Genomic DNA, 21,032 nt, shown 5'->3' with positions numbered 1-21,032 from the left:
GTCATTTTTAAAGAAGTAGGTAGAGTAATTGTAAATGGTTTCTTAGGTATGCTTTGCCTACGCAGGGATTGGGTGCCCTCTCTGGGGTGCTTAACCCTGGAGCGTGGATGGCAGAGCACAGCCCTGGCAGCCCAGGATCCGGGAGCTCCCCCATGGGACTGGAGGCTCCTGGGGACAGACCCTGGCTCCCTTCCTGGGGCCGGAGCCTCACCTCTGTATCCTCTCTGCCTGGACTAGCCTCTCGACAAGGCAGTGAGCAGACAGGCCTGACCCTGAGCACAGGTGTGGAAATCAGACTGTGTCATGTAAACCCCATCACCAAGGGGTCCCAGAGCTTGCTGAGGACCTCGGGGAGTTGGCCTGTAAAGAACTTCTGCCCAGTTTGTGCCTACCTGGGGACATTTGTTTCTAACAAGAACTTCTACCCAGTTCATGGGTCTTTTTTTTAGTTGAAACTGGTTTCCACGGACTGAGTGACCATAAAGCAGACTAAACCTTTGCTCCCAGAGTATATTCTCCTGTCCTAGACCCCCAGCTGCAAGCTAGAGCAACGTTTTATTTTATTTTATTTTATTATTTTTTTTCTCTTATTTATACTTATTTAAATTCAACTAGCCAACATATGGTACCCGTTAGTTTTTGATGTCGTGTTCAATGATTCATTAGTTGGGTATAACACCCAATGTGGAGCAACATTTTAAATAGGTGGTTTAATCTCTCCAAATCATAGTTTCTCTGCTTATAAAATGAAGAGACTGGACTGAAATTCCGCCATGGGGCTTACTGGCCACAGGCCTTTGAAGGGCTCATGGTAGAAGATTCTAAGATTCTGGGGCGCCTGGGTGGCTCAGTCGTTAAGCGTCTGCCTTCGGCTTAGGTCATGATCCCAGGGTCCTGGGATCGAGCCCCGCATCGGGCTCCCTGCTCCGCGGGAAGCCTGCTTTTCCCTCTCCCACTCCCCCTGCTTGTGTTCCCTCTCTCGCTGTGTCTCTCTCTGTCAAATAAATAAATAAAATTAAAAAAAAAAAAAAAAAAGTCGATCCCAGGACCCTGGGATCATGACCTGAGCCGAAGGCAGACACTTAACGACTGAGCCACCCAGGTGCCCCAAGAAAAGAAGATTCTAAGATTCTAATTCTAATGTGGGATTTAGCCAGATGCAAGCAGAGATGCCCATTGCCTGGGCTTACAGCACCTGTTTTTATTGTAATGAGTCAAAATATCCTCCCCATCGCAGCCCAGGCCCCACAGGCGGCCCTCCGGTCACACGGTGGCAGTCCTCCACACACCTTTGTGCAGCATGAGGGGGGGGCTTCACCCCTCCCTCATAACTACAGCTCCACGGACCAGCAGGAAATCTCTGTTCCTGGAGACCCCTCTTGGTAATCCAGCTTGAGCAACCTGGGATAGAAAGACGGACAGACAGAAAAATAGGTGGTCCGCAAATCTCAGGTGTGGTGGGAAGAGACAGAGACGGCTGGGGTTAGGAATGGGGAGGGTAGAGAGTCTCGGGGCCCTGAGAACTTCCTCCAGCACAGGCGGACAAGGCCCCGTCACCCAAGTGGACCCAGCTATGTGTGGTCCTCAGGGTCCGGGGCTCTGAGACTTCAGGAGGAGTTTCCTCCTTGTGATCTCTGGGCTGGGGTGGTTTCTGTGGGTCTGAGCTGACTGTCCTTTGTGGGGTCACTAAGACCTGGGTCACACATATCTAAAGCATCAGCCTTTGCCCTGACCGTCTCTATTTGCCAGGCAAGGACAGAGGGGTAGGGGCCCAGCTCCCAGCCTCCCAGCCCCTGCCCTTGGCCGGGCTCAGTGGCCTGCTTGCACAGAGTCACCTGGTGGCAGAGTACTCAAGGCCCTGAACCCTCAGCAGTCGCTTGCTGTCATCTGCCGCTGCCGGAGGCCCCCAGAGCACGTCCTGGTAAAACTGGCCTGGGACACAAAGGGTGGGTCAGCCAGGCATAAAGACAGAGAGGGAGGCTGCGAGACACACAGAGGGAAAGGCCACTGCCTGTTCACTGCAGCGGTGGCTTGTGAGGACGCCTACCGAGGGTCCCGCCAACGCGGCTGGAGAAGCGGTGGGTGTCCCGCAGAAGGAGCCGGAGCCCCTCCCCGGGGCCGTCCCAGGGTAGCAGGCCGATGGTCACTCTGTCCGGGCTGCTGAACAGCAGGAGCCCCGCCTTGTCCATGGTCAGCTTGACGCTGCGGGGAGAGCCAGGGTCCTGAGCCGTCGGGCTGGGAGCCGGCGGGGCTGCCCTCTTGTCCCCGGGAATTCCTACTGTGAAGGGACTCGGGTGCTGAGTCCCTTCAGTCCCTTCTGGGCTTCCGTCTCCTCATGGTGAACTGGGACCGACGGTAACTTAGATATAGCCGCTGCTTTCTTTATCAAATAAAACAATGGCCCTTTCACTCCCTGGTTCTCTTAGATTTGGCTTCTCGTGAATTAGTTGGATACGATTTCGGCCGGTCTTGGTACATTTCCTCTGTCCCTTTTGTTGTTAAGGCCAGTGCCGCTTCCTTCTGAGGATTAGTGTTATTTAGGTCTAGAAGAGCAAGTCCCTTTCCCTTCTACCCTGTCCTTTTTTTTTACTTAAGATAATCTTTGAAATTCTTACCTTTTTTGTTTTCTTAGGAATGTGAGGCTCTTTTAAGCATGTTGAATAGAACCCTGCTGTTACTCTGAGGTTATTTAAATGGAATTGCCCTAAACTGACGCTGTCTTCCAGTCATCAAACAAGACATAGTCTGTTTTCCTTTATGTGTATCTGCTGTAGCTCATGAAAGTATTTGGACTTTTTCTTACTGCAGGCGATAGGAATTCTTTATTCCACCCTCTAGCGTGCAAGTCCGAGGCATAGAAATCCTGTCATTCTCTGTGCATTTATCAGATAATCGGAAACTTCAAGCTCTCTTACGAAATCGGGCGGTTTTCAGGTGAAGCCCTTGGATTGTCTAGGCATGCGCTCATTTGTCAAGTGGAACCCAGTCTCTGCTGTGGGGCAGGGAGAGGGCAGAGGGCAAGGCTCTCTGTACCTGGTACAGGCAGGGGGTTGCAGGGCATAGCTCAAAGAGGGTCAGGGTCCTCGGCCCCATTCCCAGGCCCCCGTGACCTCCAGAGCTGGAGAGCTGCCTCTGGAAGGCTCTGTGGTGGGGCAGCCTCACCCAGAAGAGGATGCCGTCCACTTGCATTACCCACCAGCTGCCCAGTGTTTGATGCCGGGTGGACTCGTCGACCCCCGTCAGAGCTCCGGGAGCATGCTAAGGATGACATTCCTAACCTGCCCCGGGAGCCAGTGCTCTCCAGCTCATTGCTGTCATTACTGACCGTGCTGCCCCCCACGGCACCCCGTGGGCACAGCATTGTCTAATGGGCAAAGTGCTCCTGGACCACATCCTCTTACTGGATCTTCCGCCCCACCCTCTGAGACTCAGGGCCGGGGAATTATCTCTGGTGATGAGTGAGGAAACAGGCTCAGAGAGGGTGAGCAGCCTGCCCAGGGTCACACAGGATTAGCAGCAGAGCTAGTTCCAAACCACACCGTGCCCCACTTGGGGCAGTGACCCGGGTTAGGTATGAGGGCAGCCAGCTCCAGCCTAACTGCTCGGTGCCCTCCAGAGCAGGGGGTGGTGGTGCAGGGCTCTCTGTGTCTCTGCTCCTCCTGCGGGCGCAGCCCACTGCAGAAGACTCATGCCCAGCCACCCCGTCCTCAGGCCCGTGGGCTCAGGTCACCTGTCAGCACTGTCCCCAGCTAACTGATGGGGCCAGAGAGGTACCCAGACTAGGGGGGGACCCAACGGGACCCAGGCAGGGGCATACCCGGGTATCACCGAGAACAGCGTCTCCTTCCACTTGTAGGCAAAGTTTCTTCGGTTCCGGGTCACTACCACGTGCTCAGGGATGGCACGGACCTGCAGCTGGGGGTTCTTGAAGGTCACCTCGATCCACGAGAACCGGGCCTTCTCTGTCTCGTACTGGGCGGTCACCTCAACCCCTGAGAGGGTCAGGGGCAGAGAGGTCAAGACCGTGGCCCCAGCTGGGCGCTGGCCTGAGCGGGAGGTCCACCCAGACCCCTTCTCACCAGCTGACCTCCCCGCTCCCTTTCCCAAACACTCCCTCACACTGGGGGCTGTTTCCCACGGTCTCTCCCCTCATCCCCTGGTTTCAGATGGCTGTGGAAGGACCCCCGAATCCTCAGTGATGGCCACCTTCAGACGAGCCCCATGAGAAGGGAGTCGTGTCAGAAATCGACAAACGTTCATAAAGCCCGTGTGGTGTGCCTGGCCCAATGAGGTGCCATGGCCAAGGGCAAGATGGAAGAGGGGTGGTGCCCCCCCTCCTCTGTGAGCAAACAGACCACAGGCCTGGCGGGATGAGTGGCAGACTGTGTGGACCTGGGAGGAATGAGGGAGCCGTGCATTCTCATTGACTCTGGCCGGCTCTGCAGACGAGCGTGAGCGTCCCCGAGTGCTGTGCCTCCTTGCATCTGACCCGACACTCAGTTCAACCAGTAAGACCGTTCTGGGGGCTGGGGGTGCAGGCCTGGCCAGCACACACCTACCTCCTCCCACCATTCACCGCCTCCACACCCTCCACAGTCCCACCAGCACCTTCCAGCGCTCTGCTTCTGCCTGCCCCTTCCTCTGTCCAGTGGACCCCTCCTGGTCTGCCAAGGCCCAGTCACTCCTATATGACCCTGTGCAGCATCCCTGCTCCCCGGACAGCTCTTGTCTCCTCCTCTGGGTTTGCTTCCATGTCACTCTGGGCACTGACTATAGGCCACTGAGCTTATCTGTGCCCAAGTCTGTCTCCCCACCGCCGAAGTATGGCAGTGCCTGGGGCAAGTCCACATCTGGTCACCCTGGAGTGCCCAGGCCACCCCGACCTGTGTATGTGGCGCTCAGGGACATGGCCATGCCATGATCTGGGACGGGCCTGCATGGGGCAAGGTGTGTCTCCATGGGCAGGTGTCCCATCATTGTCTCTGGGGTAGTAAGTCGGGAGTCAGCGGTGTCTGGGTCTCTCTGGGTGGATGACTGGATGTGCACCTCTCACCCTGGTCAGGGTCTGAGAGCAGGTTCATCGGCCCCTGAGAGTGCTTGATGTCCACACAGAGGCGGTCCACGCTCTGTCTGGGCAGCATCAGGATGACGGCAGGCGCCTGGATGGCGGCTGGGACAGCAGCTGTGGTTCCTAGGGTAGGTAGAGCAGGCTGGGAGACAAGGACAAGGAGGGGACCAGGCCTGAGGGAGGCTGGCAACTGACCCGGGGGTGAGGCTGTCTTGGCTGATTCTGAAAGAAGAAAAAGTCTGGGTTTAGGAGCCCCTTCCCAAGGAGCGGGATGGGGGGAGCTGAGAGACAGAGACATGGATGTGTGGTTAGGGCTCCCTCTCAACCTCAACACTGGGAAACCCACGTGACAAGTCTGTAGAGCTCCCCGAGGCTTTCCTCTCCCAGATTCTCCTTGTTACAGGGTCAGAAGCTACTGCAGGGACTCTGGCCTGGGGGGCATCTTCGGCTCTTAAATCCACGCCAAGAAACACTTCGTCAAGAATAGAGGGGGCTTATGGCCGCCGAAGCAGGTATTGGTGCAGGGCCAGAAACAGAAAGGAAGAGGGCAGTCAGGACTGAGAGCAATCAGCACGCCCTCCAGCTGTCATCGGTGCCACCCGCCCTCCACCCAGCCCCGCAACCCCGGCCACACCTACACCCAACTTAGGAGAGCCTTTGTAATGAGATTTTCAAACAGGAGAGTGTGCCATTAGGGAAAATGGAGAAGACACAGGGTCTAGCCTGGCTCTGCGCTGTTTCTGAGTCCAGACCTGGAGATCAGAAACAGCTCAAGGGTCCACTGCTGGCTTTGGAAATGGAGGAAGACATCCCTTTCTAGAAGGTTCCATCCTGAGCCAGCCTCCAGAGTGTAATCAATCCAATTCAGTGAAAATAAAGTACACATTATGTCATGTCATGCCCCACCGCAACTCTCCCTGGTTTGTGCCCAGCCCTGTGCTTTGTGCTTTACCTCGCTAACTCTAGGGCCATGTTTAATGATCATCTTGAGAAAATTAGGCCCTCAGAGGGTCAGAAAGTGGCTTACCTAACAACATGTCCGGTAGCAGTGATTTTCCAGCCATAAGTGGGTAAGGATGAGGAGGACTAAGAGGTCCCTGTGGTCTGGCTCTCCCTAGGTCACTAGGTGTCTTCCTGGAAGGTCCAGCTTTGGAAAAGTTGACACACGCAGCCTTCTCTCAAGCAGTGTCATGGCTCCCCATGGCCGGGGCCCTGGGACCCAGGTCAGGAGAGGGATGTGGAGAGGGCAGATGGCTCCCCTCCCTACACTCATCACTCTGGGAGCCTGTCCCTCCATGGCCAGGAGAAGTTCAGCGTGGGAGCGATGGACCCTTCTTGAGCCCCCCACCAGCTGTCCCTGGAATATGAGCCCCCGCCCCCGCCCCTGACTCAGACTACCTTGTCCTCTACAGCCTCCTCTTTCAGTGAGGACAGAGTCTGTATAGATGCCTCCTAATCAGATATAACTGGACCTGAGTCCCAGCCCTGCTAACCAGCCAGGTGAGCCGGGCAAGTCACTCCCGCAACAACCAGGGCAGAGCCTAGTCTGTGTCTGGGGTTAAGGTCCTGTCACTCTCCCCCACCCCTCCCCTTCCCTCCTTTGCCACCTGTTATTCTGGACCTTCTGTCTCCAGCGGTACGAAATCTAGAGAGTGGACCACCTGGAAATCAGAGGGACCTGGGTTTGCTTCTGGGATATACTTCTTTGGGGTCCCCAGCTGACCAGGGATTGTGTCCCTAAGTGCCCAGGACAGGGTCTGAGTAGCAGCAACCTCGTGGGGCTGGGGCCTTAGGCCCTGTGTCAGCCAACTGTCCCCCGGCCCAGCCTTTGAAGGAATTAAGCCCTTACCTAAGTAGAAGTTCTTGTGTTTGTTTTCTGGATAAAACAAAAAGAGAGAAAAGGAAATACACTGTTAGAGTGGTTTCGACAAGTTCAAAGTGCTTCTGTTTAAACTTGCTTCCCAACCCCAGCACTGAATAGGAGACCTGGCCTCTCAGCTTCCTCATCAATGGGATGGGATGAGTGTCCGGGGGATCCTGGGAAATTAGGGATGGCCGGGTCGGGGACTTGGTGGGGACACGGGAAAGGCTCTGGAGGACGCTAGGTCAAAACTGTGCTGCCGAGGAGGCTGGGGTCCTACTCTCACACCTACTGGTTTCCACAGGCTTCTCAGCAACTTCAGACCATTCTTTGCCTTCAGGTTTGGTGACCACCATGGATGTGAGGGGAGTGACAAAGCTATAGTGGAGCGACAAGCTCAGAGCTCGGGTCTCGAGGGCCTGTTTCTCAGCATCGGATGCCGAAATCCTGCAGGTGGGGGATATCAGAGGCTCAGCAGGTCCTCCCCAGATGCTTAGTCAGATTCTCCCTCCCTTCCAGACCCTTCTGGGAGGTTCCCACTGGGAGAGTCTGGAGCTCACCCACGATGCCACCAGTCTCTCTATGCCCGGGAGATACCCCGGGCCAGCTGCACCTGCCCCCTGCACCGGGGAAAGCTTGGGAAGGTGCTTGGGCTGTGTGTGGCTGTCCCAGTAGGCCCTCGAGGGTGTGGGCCACTCACATTTGCTCCAGCAGTTGCTGGATGGTCAAGTATGCCCAGAGTCTCTCCATGAAGCTGTGGAAGATGTACTTGGGGTTCTGGAACTCGTTCTCCTGCTCCGCCACACTGGACTCCGTTTGGAAGGTGATGTTCTGCATGTGCTGGAAAGAGGGGCCCAGCCCGGGCAGGGGCAGTGAGGGCCCCTCCAAGGCCAGCATGGCAGGCACAGAGCCGGAACTCAGGTCAGACCGACCCTTCCAGAGAAAGGGAAATGAGAATGGGATCCGAACCCCCGGCCAGGGTAGAAACAGCAGGAGGCAGGAAGGGCAAGTGCAATGTGGGGGCAGAAAGGGGCCCCAGGGACATTCCACACTCACCCCAAATATGGAGACTCTGGGGACAAAGAGGGAAGAGCCTTCTCCTGAAGTCAGTGGCAGAGTTGAGAAGAGAACTCAGGTGTCATGGCCCTGATAGGGCTTGGGGCCCCATCCGCCCCAACCAGCAGTCCCCTGCCCAAGCTGGTGCCCTCTGCTGGGGCTGGGTGTGGCAGGATGGTGGCAGTAAGGCGGATGCCAAGCTCTGGGTGGACTGCGGCTTCCTTCCCCAGGGCGGGGCCTTCTGGTCTCAGGCTGCCTTGCCCGCAGTCTGGGAAGTGGGGTCTGGGGACAGAGGAACCCTGCCCTCTCTCACCCCTGCTCCACACAGCAGCCGAAGACCTTATCGTGGATCAGATCCCACTACCCCTGCTGGAACCACTCCTCTGTCTCTCGCCCGCAGCCTGGTTTCCCAAAACTGCCCCATGCAGGCCACCTGCGTGAATTTTGCCCTGTCCACACACACAGCGATTTGTTTGGTGGTTTTCCTTAAAGGAACTTTAAATAGATGAATACTATTTATTTAGCCTTGTCCCAAGCAATCATATCTGCGAAAGTCTTGGGTCTGGTGTTCAAGTTCTATTTTCCGGGAGACGCATTAAAATAAATACACAACTACTGAAACAAAGACATGTTTGTGAACTACCTGGAGCCATCCCGAGTTCTGCAGTTTGGGAACCTCTGGCCTTCAGGTTACTATTAGCAGCTAACGCGAATGGAGTGGTTATGCTGGGGCCAGACATTAATCCCCACAGCAGCCTTATAAGATGGGTAGGGTGACCTATTCTGATTTTTACACAGGAGGAAACTGAGGCACAGGAAGGTTACGTGATCTGCCTCAGGCCTCACCTCTGCGAGGTGGCAGAGTGGGTTTGAACCCAGGTTTGAACCCAGCCTGCAGCTCCCTGGTTGTGTGAGGATTTACCCGCACTGTCTCTCCCGAGAGGACAGTATCCCCAGGGCTAGAGAAGGACCTAGAGCAGAGCAGGTGCTGTTTCTCTCCGTGGAACGAGAGGGCCTCTCGAGGCACAGAGGCAGAGACGGGCACCACGAGGGGAGCCGGGCTCTTGACCTGGCTGCTTTGGGGCCCGAGGCAAGTTGCCTGCTCTGCCTGGACCTCAGCCTGCTCATCTGCGAAATGGGAGCAGTCCCCCCTGGCCGACCGCAGCCTCCGAGGGCCGGTGTGAGGCCAGGAGGGCATGCCAAGCACCTGGTGCTCTGAGGACCAGCAGCAGCACCGACGGACTGCTACGTGTCATCTCTAAGTGGCAGAGGGCACCGTGTGACTTGTGCAAGGTCAGTCGCTGGAGCCCTGCCGGGCTGGCGTTTGAACCCGGCCCCTCTGACTGCCTGCCCCAGCTGCCCCTCCCCTGCAGAGGGGCTGGCCACACTCACCAGCTGCCCCCTGACTTTGGCTGAGAGCACATCGGGGCTCTGGTCCCGGAGCTTCCCGGCCACGACGATCTCGGAGCCTTTGAAGAGCAGCCGGAAGTTGTCCCGTGAGACCTCCTCCACCGCGTTGCTGGGGTACTCAAAGGTCACCGCTGTCAGCAGTGGGTTGGCCACTTCCTGGTAGAAGTCCTGCAAGGTGGGGGGTGTCACGAGTGCGGGGCCGGGCTCCGCCCGCCTCACCCAGGCGGCCCCCCCGGGGCCCTCTGGCACCTGCAGCTGCAGGGTGGAGTCCGAGTCCTCATAGATGCGCCGAGTCAGGCCGCCGTTATCTAGCGCCAGCTTCTCTAGGAAGGCAAGGCTGACGTCGAAGCCAAAGCCCAGGCAGAAGAGGCTGTACTGGCCATCTATAGCTTCCTTCACGTTCTTCTGGATCCTTGCAGGGTTGGTCTCCCCTGGACGCAGCAGTGTGGGAAGGGGGAGTGAAGAAACAGTGATTTGTTCAAAGATACTTCTGGAATCTCAGAGCCAGAGGGGCCTCAGATACGCCCCCCACCCCAGCCTCGGGTCCCACGGGAAGCCAGGGAGAACCCCAGCTGCCCCCCCAAGGGGCAGCGTGTCCCGGAGTGGCTGGCGGTGCCCTCACCCACGGTGGGGTCGCCGTCGGTGAGCAGGATGATGAGGGAGACGCTCCCCTCTGGCAGCAGCTCCTTCTGGTTGGCGCTGTCCAGCAGCTGCACGGCCAGCAGCATCGCGTCGTTGATGTTGGTCCCTGGGGGGCACGCACTCTCAGGGTCGTAGCTTCCAGCCCGGCTGCCCAGGCTGGGCTCGCTGCACCAGAAGCCGCCACGCTGCAGGGCCCCAGAGGCGCTCACCTCCTTGGGTCTGGATGCTGGCAGCATAGCTCCTGGCCTGGTTCACGTTCTCGGCCGAGGCCGGCACCAGCAAGGGCTTCCACTGGGCCGCCTCCCCGCTGAAGCTGACAAGATTGAACTGGTCGTGGGGGCTGAGGTCATCCAGGATCTTGATTAAGGCTTCCTGGGTCTGGGCAGGAGGGTGGGAGACTCAGGAGGGTGTCTGAACGGGCCTCCCTGGGGCTCATGTGTACTTGGGCTGGCATCCGAGGGCTCCCACGGTCAATGCTCTTGGGGCAGGTGATGTCCACACTCTGGCCGATCTCAACCCCTGGGTGCCCCCTACCCAGGAAGATGGAGGAGGGAGAATGCCTCCTGGACCAGACCCAATGGCATGAGGCCTGTGTGAGTTTCCAGGGCTGTGCCCTTAGCCAGAGGGACCCACCTGCTCTATCTTCCTGCCTCTCATGGAGCCGCTTTTGTCAATGACAAAGATCACATTCTTGGGTATGGTGGGCAGGCCTTCGGGGGCAAAGTGGTGCACAAAGTAGCCACTCTCGATCTGTGATCAGAGTGAAACAAACCCAGGTAATAAGAGCTGCAGCCCTGCCCTGCCCCCGACCAGTCTTCTCACCCTAATCCTTGGGTTCCTCTCTTCACACAGCCCCCTCAGTCTCTGTCCCACTGCTGACCTCCCAAATCTTCACCATCTTCCACGGCTCAGTCCAGCCCCTCTCTTGCCTTCCCTGCTCACACATGGTCCACTAGAACTCTACCCCCACTTTATCTCCTATTTGTTTTAGTATTTGAGGCAACTTATCACAAAAAGTTTATTAGACATTCTAAGCCTAAAATCCATTAAAAGACTAAAGACTTTAAAAACAAGGTCCATCAAAGGTGAAAAGGGAAAGCACAATGATGCCAGAAACTTGTGTGAAAGAAGCTACTGCCACTGAGCATAAAACTGAACTGTGAGCCTCCTGGCAGCCAAGGCAATAAGGGAAATCCTGCAGGGCATCTCTTTAGCAGAGGTGAAACTTCCATGCCTCCAAGAGAAAATTGTTTCAGGGACAACATAACAAAATTACTTGTTTTTGGCCTGTGCTGCCACTGGTTCACCCTGATAAGTAGGGGCAGTTATTTTGCATTTCATTCTAGAACATACAAGCTCAGGCCCTTTTCTGGTTGCCCTACTCTTGCCTTAGAGCCCACACACCTGAATGGAGCCCCCGGAGACGGTCCGGTGCACATCGTAGCGGACGATGAAGTTGCCATCCAGGACTGTGTCCTGTTGCCCTGGTGACATTTGCTGGGAGAGCGTGGGCTTGAATTGGATGTGAGCCTGGGGAAGGATGGGCTGGAGTTGGGAGGAGCCCCATGGTCACCCCGACCCCCTCTGAAGCAAGAATTCCAGGATGCGGCCTTGGGCCACAGTCCAGGGAACGTTCTCTGAGGCCAAGCTGTTGGAGAGACTGCCTCCATACAGGGGAGTGGGAGCTGTGTGAGCAGAGGCTGGGCTCAGTTTGCACAGGATCCTGCTGGTGACCCCTCCCCGCCGTGGGTCCCTCACTCGGGCTCCTCCCCATGGCCTTCTCCCCATCTCAGGCTCCACACCAGCACCCAGCAGCCTTCTCTAGGCCCTCCTCCACCTCGGCCAAGTGGTAGCATGGACACAGACCTCCGAAGTCCCTCCAGCTCAGAGTCTGCCCATTTGTCCCGCTCTCTGGACAGACTCATATGGCTGGCCTGACAACAGGCCCCTGGGGACCCTTGCCCGCCGACCGAGGCAGGCCCACCTTGGTCTTGTTCTGCGAGACAGTGAGGGCGTCTGCCAGTTCGTTGGTCATGAAGGTGCTCTCTGTCTCCAGAAAGCTGATGCCCTGAGGCTCGAAGATGTGAATGTCCATCTGGAGGCAAGCAGTGGGTCACTGGGTCAGCCAGAGTTGGGGCTGGGCCTCACAGGAGGCAGAGGGGGAAGGAGGGGCTGCCCTCAGTGCAGCAGGTGTCTTCCTGGAGCAAACCCCCCTCCCCCGGACCAGGGAGCGGGCAGTGCCGGTACCTGAAGGTGCTTGACCAGCTGCTGGGGCTGGACTTTCAGCAGCAGCTCATATGCTCCCAGATACCGCTTGAGCAACTCCTCATACACCAGCTCGAAGGTGACCTTGGCAGCGGGAGCCACACTGACCGACACCTGGAACTGTTCCGTCTTTCTTCCGCTGGCCCTGGGGGAGGAGAGCAGCAGGTCTGCCCCTCCAGGCCAGGCAGGGTATGGCCACCTGAGGCTGGAGGGGGTCTGCAGGGCTGAAGGCAGGGGCAGCCTCTTCCCCCCCCCCCCCCCCCCCCCCCCCCCCCGCCGCCGGGGTCCCTCCCACCACCCGCTTTGGCTCACTTGACGAGGCCAGCGCTCTCGCCCCTGGCCACAGCCGCGCTGTACTGTTCCTGGGCTGCAGCCTTCTCCTTGATGTTCCCTGGGTAGGTCACACCTCCGATGACCCTGGGGCAGGGTGGCAGGCGTTGTGGAGGGCTTGATAGGAGCTGCTCACTCCAATCCCACCCCCTCCAGGGAGGCTCCCTGGACCTGGTGTGCCTCTTAACAGATCGACTCCTGTCTTTGCCTGAGCCCACCCATTTCTTTCTTTCTTTCTTCTTATTATTTTTTAAAGATTTTATTTATTCAATCGTCAGAGAGAGAACGAGAGCACAAGCAGGGGGAACGACAGGCAGAGGGAGAAGCGGGCTCCTCGCTAAGCAGGGAGCCCGATGCAGGGTTCGATCCCAGGACCCCGGGATCATGACCTGAGCTGAAGGCAGACGCTTAACCGACTGAGCCACCCAGGCGCCCAGCCTACTCACTTATTATGTACTTACTGTATACAAGACTCTGTGCAGGGCCCCGGATGAGGGTGGTGGGCCTCTGCGAGCCATGCTAGGCTTCTGTCTACCCTGCAGCACGCACAGTGTTGGTAAACATACATTTACTGAACAGCCCAGGGAGGCAGGTTGCAGGGGAGGCAGGGCTGAGGTAGAGCCTGGCCTCCACCCTTGCAGCCTGGCCCCACATTCCGGCTTGGCCGGTCTACCTCACAGCCTGCCCCCCGCGGAACTGGTCAGTCACCAGCGGGCGCTTCCCGGGGCGCACTTTTGCCCAGCTTGTATGCAGCTGTGCGGGCAGCCAGAGGAGGAGCGGGGTGCCGGGCTCCCAGGCCAGTGGGAAACGCGGGTCTGAGAGGCTCTGACCCCTCTCCCTGCAGCTGGCCCCTCTTCCCGCCGGCACACGGCAGGGCTGTCTGCACAGAGGCGGGCCTCTGCGGAAGTAGGTTTGGGACAACTGCTGCACGGGGCCCCCAGGACTGTGCACACAATCCTAACAGCTATTCTTTGGGACTAGAAGGAACTGCTGGGGCTTTTCCTCTGGAAGAAGAACTGCTCCAGAGCCTCCTTGTGAGGTGAGCAGGGACGTGTCAGCGAACCTACGCCTGGTCCACCTGGGTGGGCTGAAAGGGTGACAGTGGGCAGGGGTGGGCAGGGTGGGTGTAGCTAGGGCATTAGGACCCAGTTTCCTACCTCCCCACCTTCCTGACCTTCTTGGTCACAATTTAACTCTGGGCGAGGGATGCTGCTGCTGAGTGGGCCACAGGGCTCGTCCTCCCAGATGCCCCAGCTGGGACTCCCCGCCAGGCCAGAGAGCAGGGCACCCTGCCCCCTGCTTCCCCATCTCCTGCAGCAACACCATCTGGACCCAGAGAGGGGTGCAGGCCCTGGGCTCTCAGCACATGCCATGCGTCTGGAAGCTGGCTGCCTGCTGGTCTTGGCCCCCCGTCGGAGGCTGGGGGTACCCTGCAGCACTCAGACTGCAAGTCGGGCAGCACAGGCCTGGCTCCAGGATTAGGAGAAGCAGGGGGCTGCTGACGGGGGTGGCACAGGGAGCGAGGAAGAAGCTGACCGCAGGGACCCAGGCCCCACCGCAGTTATTTCAGAGGTCTCAGGGTAGTTTGGGGACCCCGGCCGAGAGAAGCTTGCTCTGGGCCCCATCCATCACCCTCCCTCAATTGCTGGGATCAGCGTCTCTCTGGCCTGCCCTCAATCACTACCTCTCTCGTGGGGCCAGGGGCAGACGGGGAGGGTTCTCAGGCATTTAGCAAACATTGCAAAAGAGTCGGGAAGGGTGGGGGATGACAGTAGAGGACAAGGTGAGGAGCAGCCCTGAGCCACAGAAATCCCAGGGGCCTCCCCATGTGGCCTTGGGCCCAGAGCAGAAAGGCCCTCTGCTGTGTCCCAGGTGGGAGGGAGGGGACGAGCTGGCTTAGAACTTCCTGTGACAAAGAGATCGCCCTCCTCGAGGCATTGCTCCATTGTGGGGCAGCCCAGGAGTTAGGAAGTCATCTGTATTCTGAGCTGGACTCTGCCTTTTGTGACTCCCTCCTGCCTGGGCCTGGCCTCAGAATGCCCCAACTCTACTCTTCAGAGGCAAAGACACCAAGATGCTGTGGTTCTCCATCTGTCAACTGGGCAGGTTGGTGGATGGTGGCTGGCGGGAGGGATAAATGGAAGGGTGGGTGGAGGGATGGATAGAGGGAGGGAGGAATGGAGAGATGGAGGTAAGGATGAAGGGAGGGAGGAAGGGAGGGAGGGACGGATGGCAGGAGGGCTGGATGGGTGGAGGATGGAGGGATGGAACATCTCTGACAATGCATGAAGTTCATGGGTAAAGCCTCTGGTCCCTTGTATTGCCTGCAGGCAGAGCACACACGCCTAAGGCATCCATCCTGGCTCACCTCACATCAGGAAGAGGGTCGCTCTTCCCGACAGGGTGTCGCCAGGGAAGATGGTGTCATGGTGCTGGGTTGCAGGAGGGCGACAGGGAAGAGGGCAGGAAGGCACCTACATGGAGAAGTTGGTGATGAAGGCTCTCTTGGGCAGCTCCACCTGGAAGGTGGCCTCCTGCATAACACTGGCCCTGTTGACCACCCTGCTGGTGACGACGGTGTGGGCAAATCTGGACGAGACCTTGGAGTCCACGCTGAGGCTGTAGATGTTGATGCCATTCTGGACCAGTGAAGGGGGAGGGGTGGGACTGTTTGAATGCCACCCCAGCTTGAGACAGCACTCTTTAAGAGGGGGCCCTGCCCTTGGTCCCCGACACCACTGAACCACCAAGCCCCCGGCCAAACCCCACGAGGCATTTCACATGTGAACACTGGTCTCACAGCAGAGGGAGCTGAGTGCTTCGTCCCCCACCCTTCAGTGTGTCTGGGAGGTGACTGTCACTTTCTCCTCGGGCCGGGGGCCTTAGAGGGGTCAGGCAGCTTCACATTTGATCTTAGCTCTGCCCGGTGAAAGGGTAGTGAACAAGTTCTGCGATTTCTGGTGCCCTCGGCCGCCATGGAAACTGGGAAAACAGCTCTTGCCTGTCTCCCACCAGGTGCTTACAGGAGCTGGGAGAACGTGGAGGAGACGGGGGGGCCCAGTCTCTAATTACTGGGAGCCTTCCTCTTTGCCCCCCTTGACCCTGCGGCCCTGGACCCTCCCCAGGTACACGCTCTTCTCCTCCAGGTCTGCGGTTCCCCAGGAAGGACGTGTGCATGCCTGCAGCCTTGCACACCTGCTCTCTGCACATGGCATGTTCAGGCGCGCGCGCGGCTTAGCACTGAGGCCGGGTGGCTTGTAGAGTGCTCGGTGGCAGACATTGGATGAAGTTCTTTCTAGATCTTTACAGGTTTGATCTTCATGACAAAGCTCTGAATAGCTTTTCTTTTTGCCGTTTTACAGATGAGGAAACGGACACCGAGAGCGTAAATAACTCCTGCGCGGCCACTCAGCCAGGGAGAGGGAGAGGCGGGCTCCTGGAGCCCATTCTCGCCCAGCCCACCCCCTGCCGGCGCCCTGCTCGCTGGGCCGCATCGCCTCCCCGTAAAGCAAAGCGGGAGCGGGGTCTCCCTGCTGCTAAATGGGAGCGCATCCAGAGAGCGCGCAGGCTAATGCCCGGCGTCTTCGCGCACGCGCTGCTCCACGCTCGCCCGGCTGCACGTGCTTGCACACACACAGGCTCTCCTTGTTCGTCGGCTCACGCCACCCCCGCTCGGGCACCCGCGGATGCCCGTTACCTTCTGGGCGGCCGCTGCGTGGAGGGCAGCCAGCAGCAAGAGCAGCACCCGCGCCAGGCCCCAGGGGCGGCCGGGGGCCGAAGGCTTCATCTGGGCTCCAGTGCCCGGCGGGTCGCTTCTGAACTTGGGAGGAGGTGGGGAATGAATTAGTAACATGCTCGCGGCCCCGCCCCTCTGGGGGCGGCTTCTGGGAAGTCGGGATCTCCAAGCCAAAAACTGCAGTAGCCTCAGCTAAGCAAACTGTGAATGTCCCGTGGACCTTGGCTGGGGCTAGGAACACGTAGTGAGGAGAAGCGGGCTCAGGTGGGAAGTGGGTCTGGCTCTCCCTTGGAAAAGTCCAGAATCATCCCAGGCCACTACCAACCCCTCACACCAGCCCTTCCACCAGCGGGCTCCCTAGGTCTGGGAGATGCAACAGTGAACCAGCCTGCTCTCCCTAAGCCCAGCCTGGGAGAAACAGGGATGGCCCAGACCAAGGGGGCTAGGGAGTGGCTTCCGGGAGGGGGCAGCGGGGACCCGAAAGGTACTGAGCAGCCATTGGGGTGTCTGACTGGGGCAAGGTCTGCTGGGGTCGGGGCAGGACGGAGACCCCCTGTTTCTGGGGTGAGAGACTGGGCCCAGGAGTCTTCTTCTCTGCGTTTGGGTCCCAGGCTGCTGTCGGGCCCCATTAATCTAGCTAGGGCTCTTGGTTCAACCCCAGCAGGGCCCCCAGAATGAGACCCGCACTTTGGCAATACCAACCGAGAGCCATAAAGATGCCCGCACCTCGAGGCCCAGAGGTCTCCCTCCAGGGCATTTATTGAGAGGAAGGCGTGGAACAGTGAGGTGGTGTGCCACGGTCCCGAGCCAGACCGGAGGGAGGGCACCGGAAGGCGTGGGCTAGGATTACCGGTAACTTTTCTCAGTTATCCTTTAATAAACTTGAAATGTCTTTGTAACAAACAGCAACGAAGTGAATAAATATTGAGGGATCTGGACGAAGCTGGTGCTTGTGTCCCTGGCGGTCCCAGCTCCTGGGTCTGGCCACGGGTAAGGTTCAGCAGTGTGGCCAGGTGCCAAACCCTGGGTCAAGGCTGGCTTGGTGACACTGGTGGGGGTGGGGGTGGGGGGTGTGGGGAGCAGCCACGTTGGGGGCCCACACAAGATTCTGAGGCAGTGACTGGCCGCCGGGGTCTCCTCCATCAAGGCCAGCAGCATCCAGCTCGGGGGAAAGGGCAGCAGAGACCCGGGTGCTGTGTCTGGCTGCGAGGAAGTGTCCCCCTTCCTTAGCACACCTGCAGCCAGAAGCATCTCTCTGCACGTCTACACTGCTTGCCCTTTCGCTCTGAATAAGGTTGGGATCATACGGGGCTTCACACCCCTGCGGCAATCTGAAAAGAGCCTCCCCAAGGAGCACAGAGGGCAGGCCCAGGCCCTGTCCCACCGGAGGTCTGCTCCTCGGGGCACAGAGCACAGGCCCAGCCTAGAAGCAGCTATATAAGGAGGCCGGGCTGGCTGAGGACGTGGGAAAGGCTCCGAGCAGCCAGCCCCACCTGCCCAGGGGGCCGGCCAGCTTCCCCGCAGACAGCAGCCCTGAGTCGGGTGCCGCAAGGCCCGGCCCTGCTGGTCCAGCCTGGGACTCTGCCTGTGGTTTTGCCGTCACAGGGGGATGGGCCTCTGCAGGCCCAGATCTGACAGCTCCATGCACACAGGGGACACTGAGGCCTCGTGAGCCAAGGGCCTGGAGTTCCCATGATGCAGGCAGAGCTGTGGGAGTGGCAAGGGGGAGGCTCACCCTGTGCGTGGGACAACAGCTCAGGAGGTAGCCTACCACTGGCCAGAGAGGGGCCTCGACCTGGCTCTGTCTTTGAGGGGTATGAGCTGGCAAGGAGGTAGTGCAGACAGGGGTGCAGGGGGGAAGGGGCTGGGAGGTCCCTGGTCTGGCAGAGCCTTGGAGTCCTTGGACGCCTCTCGATTGTTTCTGTGGAAGGCAGGCAGAGGGGTGAGCCTCGGGCCCCCACCTGCTTCACTCTGAGCAGTGTTCCTGTGGCCCTTGTCAGACAGGAGGGGAAATCGAGGCTCAGAAAGGGAGAGACTGGTTTGAAGTCATACAGGAGCTCAGCACCAGGTCTCCACGTCCAAGGCTCTTTCTAGCATGTGGCAGTAGCCATAATAGCACCTGCCTTACCCTCTGGGACCTCCCAAAAGCCCACGAAGGGTACGGAACATGCCCCACACCCTAACCCGCCTGCCCCTCCCCTACACTTAGTGGCCATGGCCGGTGACTAACTAACAGCCTCCAAATGCTGGGGCCACGTGGGCATGCTCTTTATTGGTGTTCCCTGGGTGCTGGTGCAGAGTCCCTGGGCCGAGGGGCCAGGGCTGTGAGGGGTGGGTGGCTGTCGCACAGGCAGCAGGTAAGAAGGTGCATTCTGGCATAAAAGAGTTTTTGGGAAAGGCTCCTGCGTCTGGGAGTTGGCAGCAGCAAGGGGAATGGGGCGCACGTCTTAGCCAAAGATGCTCTTGGCAGGTCCGGCTTTGGGCTTCTCGAAGACGGTCTCAGTGCCGGTCCGGTTGCTGCTGAACACAGATGGGGCGGTGGAGCCAGCTCGTTCTGTGGGGAAGATGGGGAGGTGGCGGAGGCGCATTTGTGGGGGGTGCCCCCCTGAGCTCAAGAGCTCTGGACTCTCAGGAAATGACCCTGGGGCCCCTCCCCCTGTCCCCCCCCACCCCCCCACCCCCCACTGACAGCCATCCATGCCCTCCACCCCCACTGCCCGGGAGGATACTCACCACACTCCCGCATGACCTGGTAGGTCTTGGACTTGATCTCCTGGTTCTTGGCTAGGTTCCCACGGGCCCCCTTCAGATCTTCCTCCTTCACCGGGGGGCACTTCTTCTTGATGGGCGCCTCCTGAGCACCAGCCTTGGAGAGCCCAGAGCCTCATCTTAAAACCCCAGGCCTTGAGGCTGAAAGCCCCTTCCCACCTCTGTGCCTTGGCCCTGAGATCCCTCTTCACTGGTCACTGAGCTCAAGCCAATTGAAGGCGCCACTCCTCTTCCAGGAAGGTTTCCCAGTTGTACTCCACCCCCCACCCCCAAGTCTCTCTGTCCTTCTCCCACAGACTGGGACCTCGGGGACTGTGGCCTCATACTGCCTGCCTGGCCAGACTCAGGCCTGGGCACAAAGGGCAAAGGGGAAAGGGACTGGTTTTGAGGTGGATTTCAAGGGGTGAATTCCACGACCTGCTCACTGGATGGCAAGGGGTCCCTTAGAGCCTGCCTCTCTCTCCCCAACTGCCCGCATTTACCTTGTGTGTTTTGGGGGTGGGAATAGGGTAGTAGAATCAGATCCCCATGAAGTCAGTCTGAAGTGAGCACCCCCCCATGGATCAGGCAGCAAGGAGAGCCCCCCACTTAGCCTGCTATTCTGTCTGTCCCTCCAGTACTAGGGATATTCAGACTCCGTGCTTATCCTGGCAGCCCCAGGCGCCCACGAGTCTGAGGCCTCACTCCTTTCTAAGCCCTGGGGACAGGTGCAGGGAATCCCTGGTCTCCAAGTCTGGGCTGGGCTCCTGGGGCAACAGGCTGCACCCCCTGCACAGAGATCTGTCCTGCTGGGGAGATGCCCAGGCAGAACTGTGTACCTACAGATCCAGCCTCACACACACTCACACACAGTCACACACACATGGCTACAAACGAGTCATATAGTCAGCTTCGTCGCACACAAAAGCATACACAGAGACTCGAAGTATCCTACATGTCGTCTCTACCCTCCGGGCAAACCAGGGAATACCACCGAACCCAAGATAAATAGGGGTTTGTCGGCAAGCTGGGGCTGGGGGATGCCCTCCCTGGGCCGTGGCCGTTCAGGGGCTGCAGAGACTCCTGTTTACACCTGGAGTTCAGCTCAAGACACGACCGTCAGAGTGGACAGTGTCCAGGTTCCCATCCCCGCCCCTGCCCCCACACAGCCGGCGCTGGGCCCTCCTACCTGGGACATGGTGGGTCCCCTGCTCCTCTGACAGACGCGGAAACCGGTGGAAAAGATCAGAGCCGCGCCAGCCCTCTGGGGCTTATATAGTCCCCTTGCCTGTCCTGGCAAGCCACTCCCCTCCTCGACGGGTGTCCCGATGATTCAGGTCCACAAGGCCTCTGGCTTCAGAGTTTATTCTTAGAGATGAGAGGGTCTGGCTGAGCACTGCTGCCTGGGGGGCTGTGGCCTGGAGAAAGCCGGTGGCGGGGGAGGCCCTGTGCCCTTGGCAACAGCTGCTCTAGGCCGGCAGGGGGGGCCGGGCCTGGCGCGAGCAACGGGAGTGTGGACGCCTGTGTGCAGCCTGAGCGCCACCCCCCCCCCGGGACGGTCCATCCCCACGCAGTCCCCGGGGCGGGGCGGGGGGTCCACACCAGGCGGAGCCCTTCTGAGCTTGTTTTTCCTTCTCTTCCCCCCGCTCCCTGGATTCCAGAGGCAAGAGACTTTCCATCCCTGCCCAGCAGGGCAGAAGCTTCCCGTGTCTGACACTCGGGAGCATGTGCTCGTGGCGCGGCCCCCCACGGTTCACAGGGGAGCAGCTGTGGCCGAGGGAAGCCCGGGGAGCCGCTCCAGCTCTTGGCTGCTGCCCCTGTCCTCTGTCTGGCTCCCGGGGCAAGTTCAGCAAAGGGACAAAGAGGCAGGGGGTAAAAGTGCCCAGGAAGGACCAGGAAGAGCCCCGTTTTCTGGT

At 59.0% G+C, this 21,032-nt stretch overlaps 2 protein-coding genes across 2 annotated transcripts; both read right to left on the bottom strand.

Moving 5' to 3' along the window:
* Positions 1 to 1,181: 1,181 nt before the first annotated feature.
* On the bottom strand, positions 1,182 to 17,094 carry ITIH4 (inter-alpha-trypsin inhibitor heavy chain 4). The gene is given in 22 exon segments (XM_064595233.1): positions 1,182 to 1,401; positions 1,836 to 1,932; positions 2,048 to 2,202; positions 3,818 to 3,992; positions 5,054 to 5,290; positions 5,415 to 5,561; positions 6,096 to 6,215; positions 6,676 to 6,719; positions 6,722 to 6,944; positions 7,222 to 7,376; positions 7,630 to 7,769; positions 9,378 to 9,563; positions 9,645 to 9,826; positions 10,018 to 10,143; positions 10,247 to 10,415; positions 10,671 to 10,787; positions 11,442 to 11,567; positions 12,022 to 12,132; positions 12,285 to 12,447; positions 12,615 to 12,719; positions 15,111 to 15,271; positions 16,330 to 17,094. Coding segments are annotated over 22 exon segments (3,165 nt in total). The 5' UTR covers positions 16,486 to 17,094; the 3' UTR covers positions 1,182 to 1,331.
* Positions 17,095 to 18,612: 1,518 nt separating this feature from the next.
* On the bottom strand, positions 18,613 to 20,545 carry MUSTN1 (musculoskeletal, embryonic nuclear protein 1). The gene is made up of 3 exons (XM_045862186.3): positions 20,306 to 20,545; positions 19,102 to 19,234; positions 18,613 to 18,922 (listed from the first exon to the last, which is right to left on the bottom strand). Exons 1-3 carry the CDS (start codon positions 20,312 to 20,314, stop codon positions 18,816 to 18,818), a joined length of 249 nt encoding a protein of 82 aa, XP_045718142.1. The 5' UTR covers positions 20,315 to 20,545; the 3' UTR covers positions 18,613 to 18,815.
* Positions 20,546 to 21,032: the final 487 nt, after the last annotated feature.

This window comes from Mirounga angustirostris, unplaced genomic scaffold, assembly GCF_029215605.1.
Source record: "Mirounga angustirostris isolate CCGP_5_RB_7025 unplaced genomic scaffold, mMirAng1.0.hap1 SCAF_1, whole genome shotgun sequence".
NCBI lineage: Eukaryota > Metazoa > Chordata > Mammalia > Carnivora > Phocidae > Mirounga > Mirounga angustirostris.
This window is presented reverse-complemented; position numbering and strand designations above follow the sequence as displayed.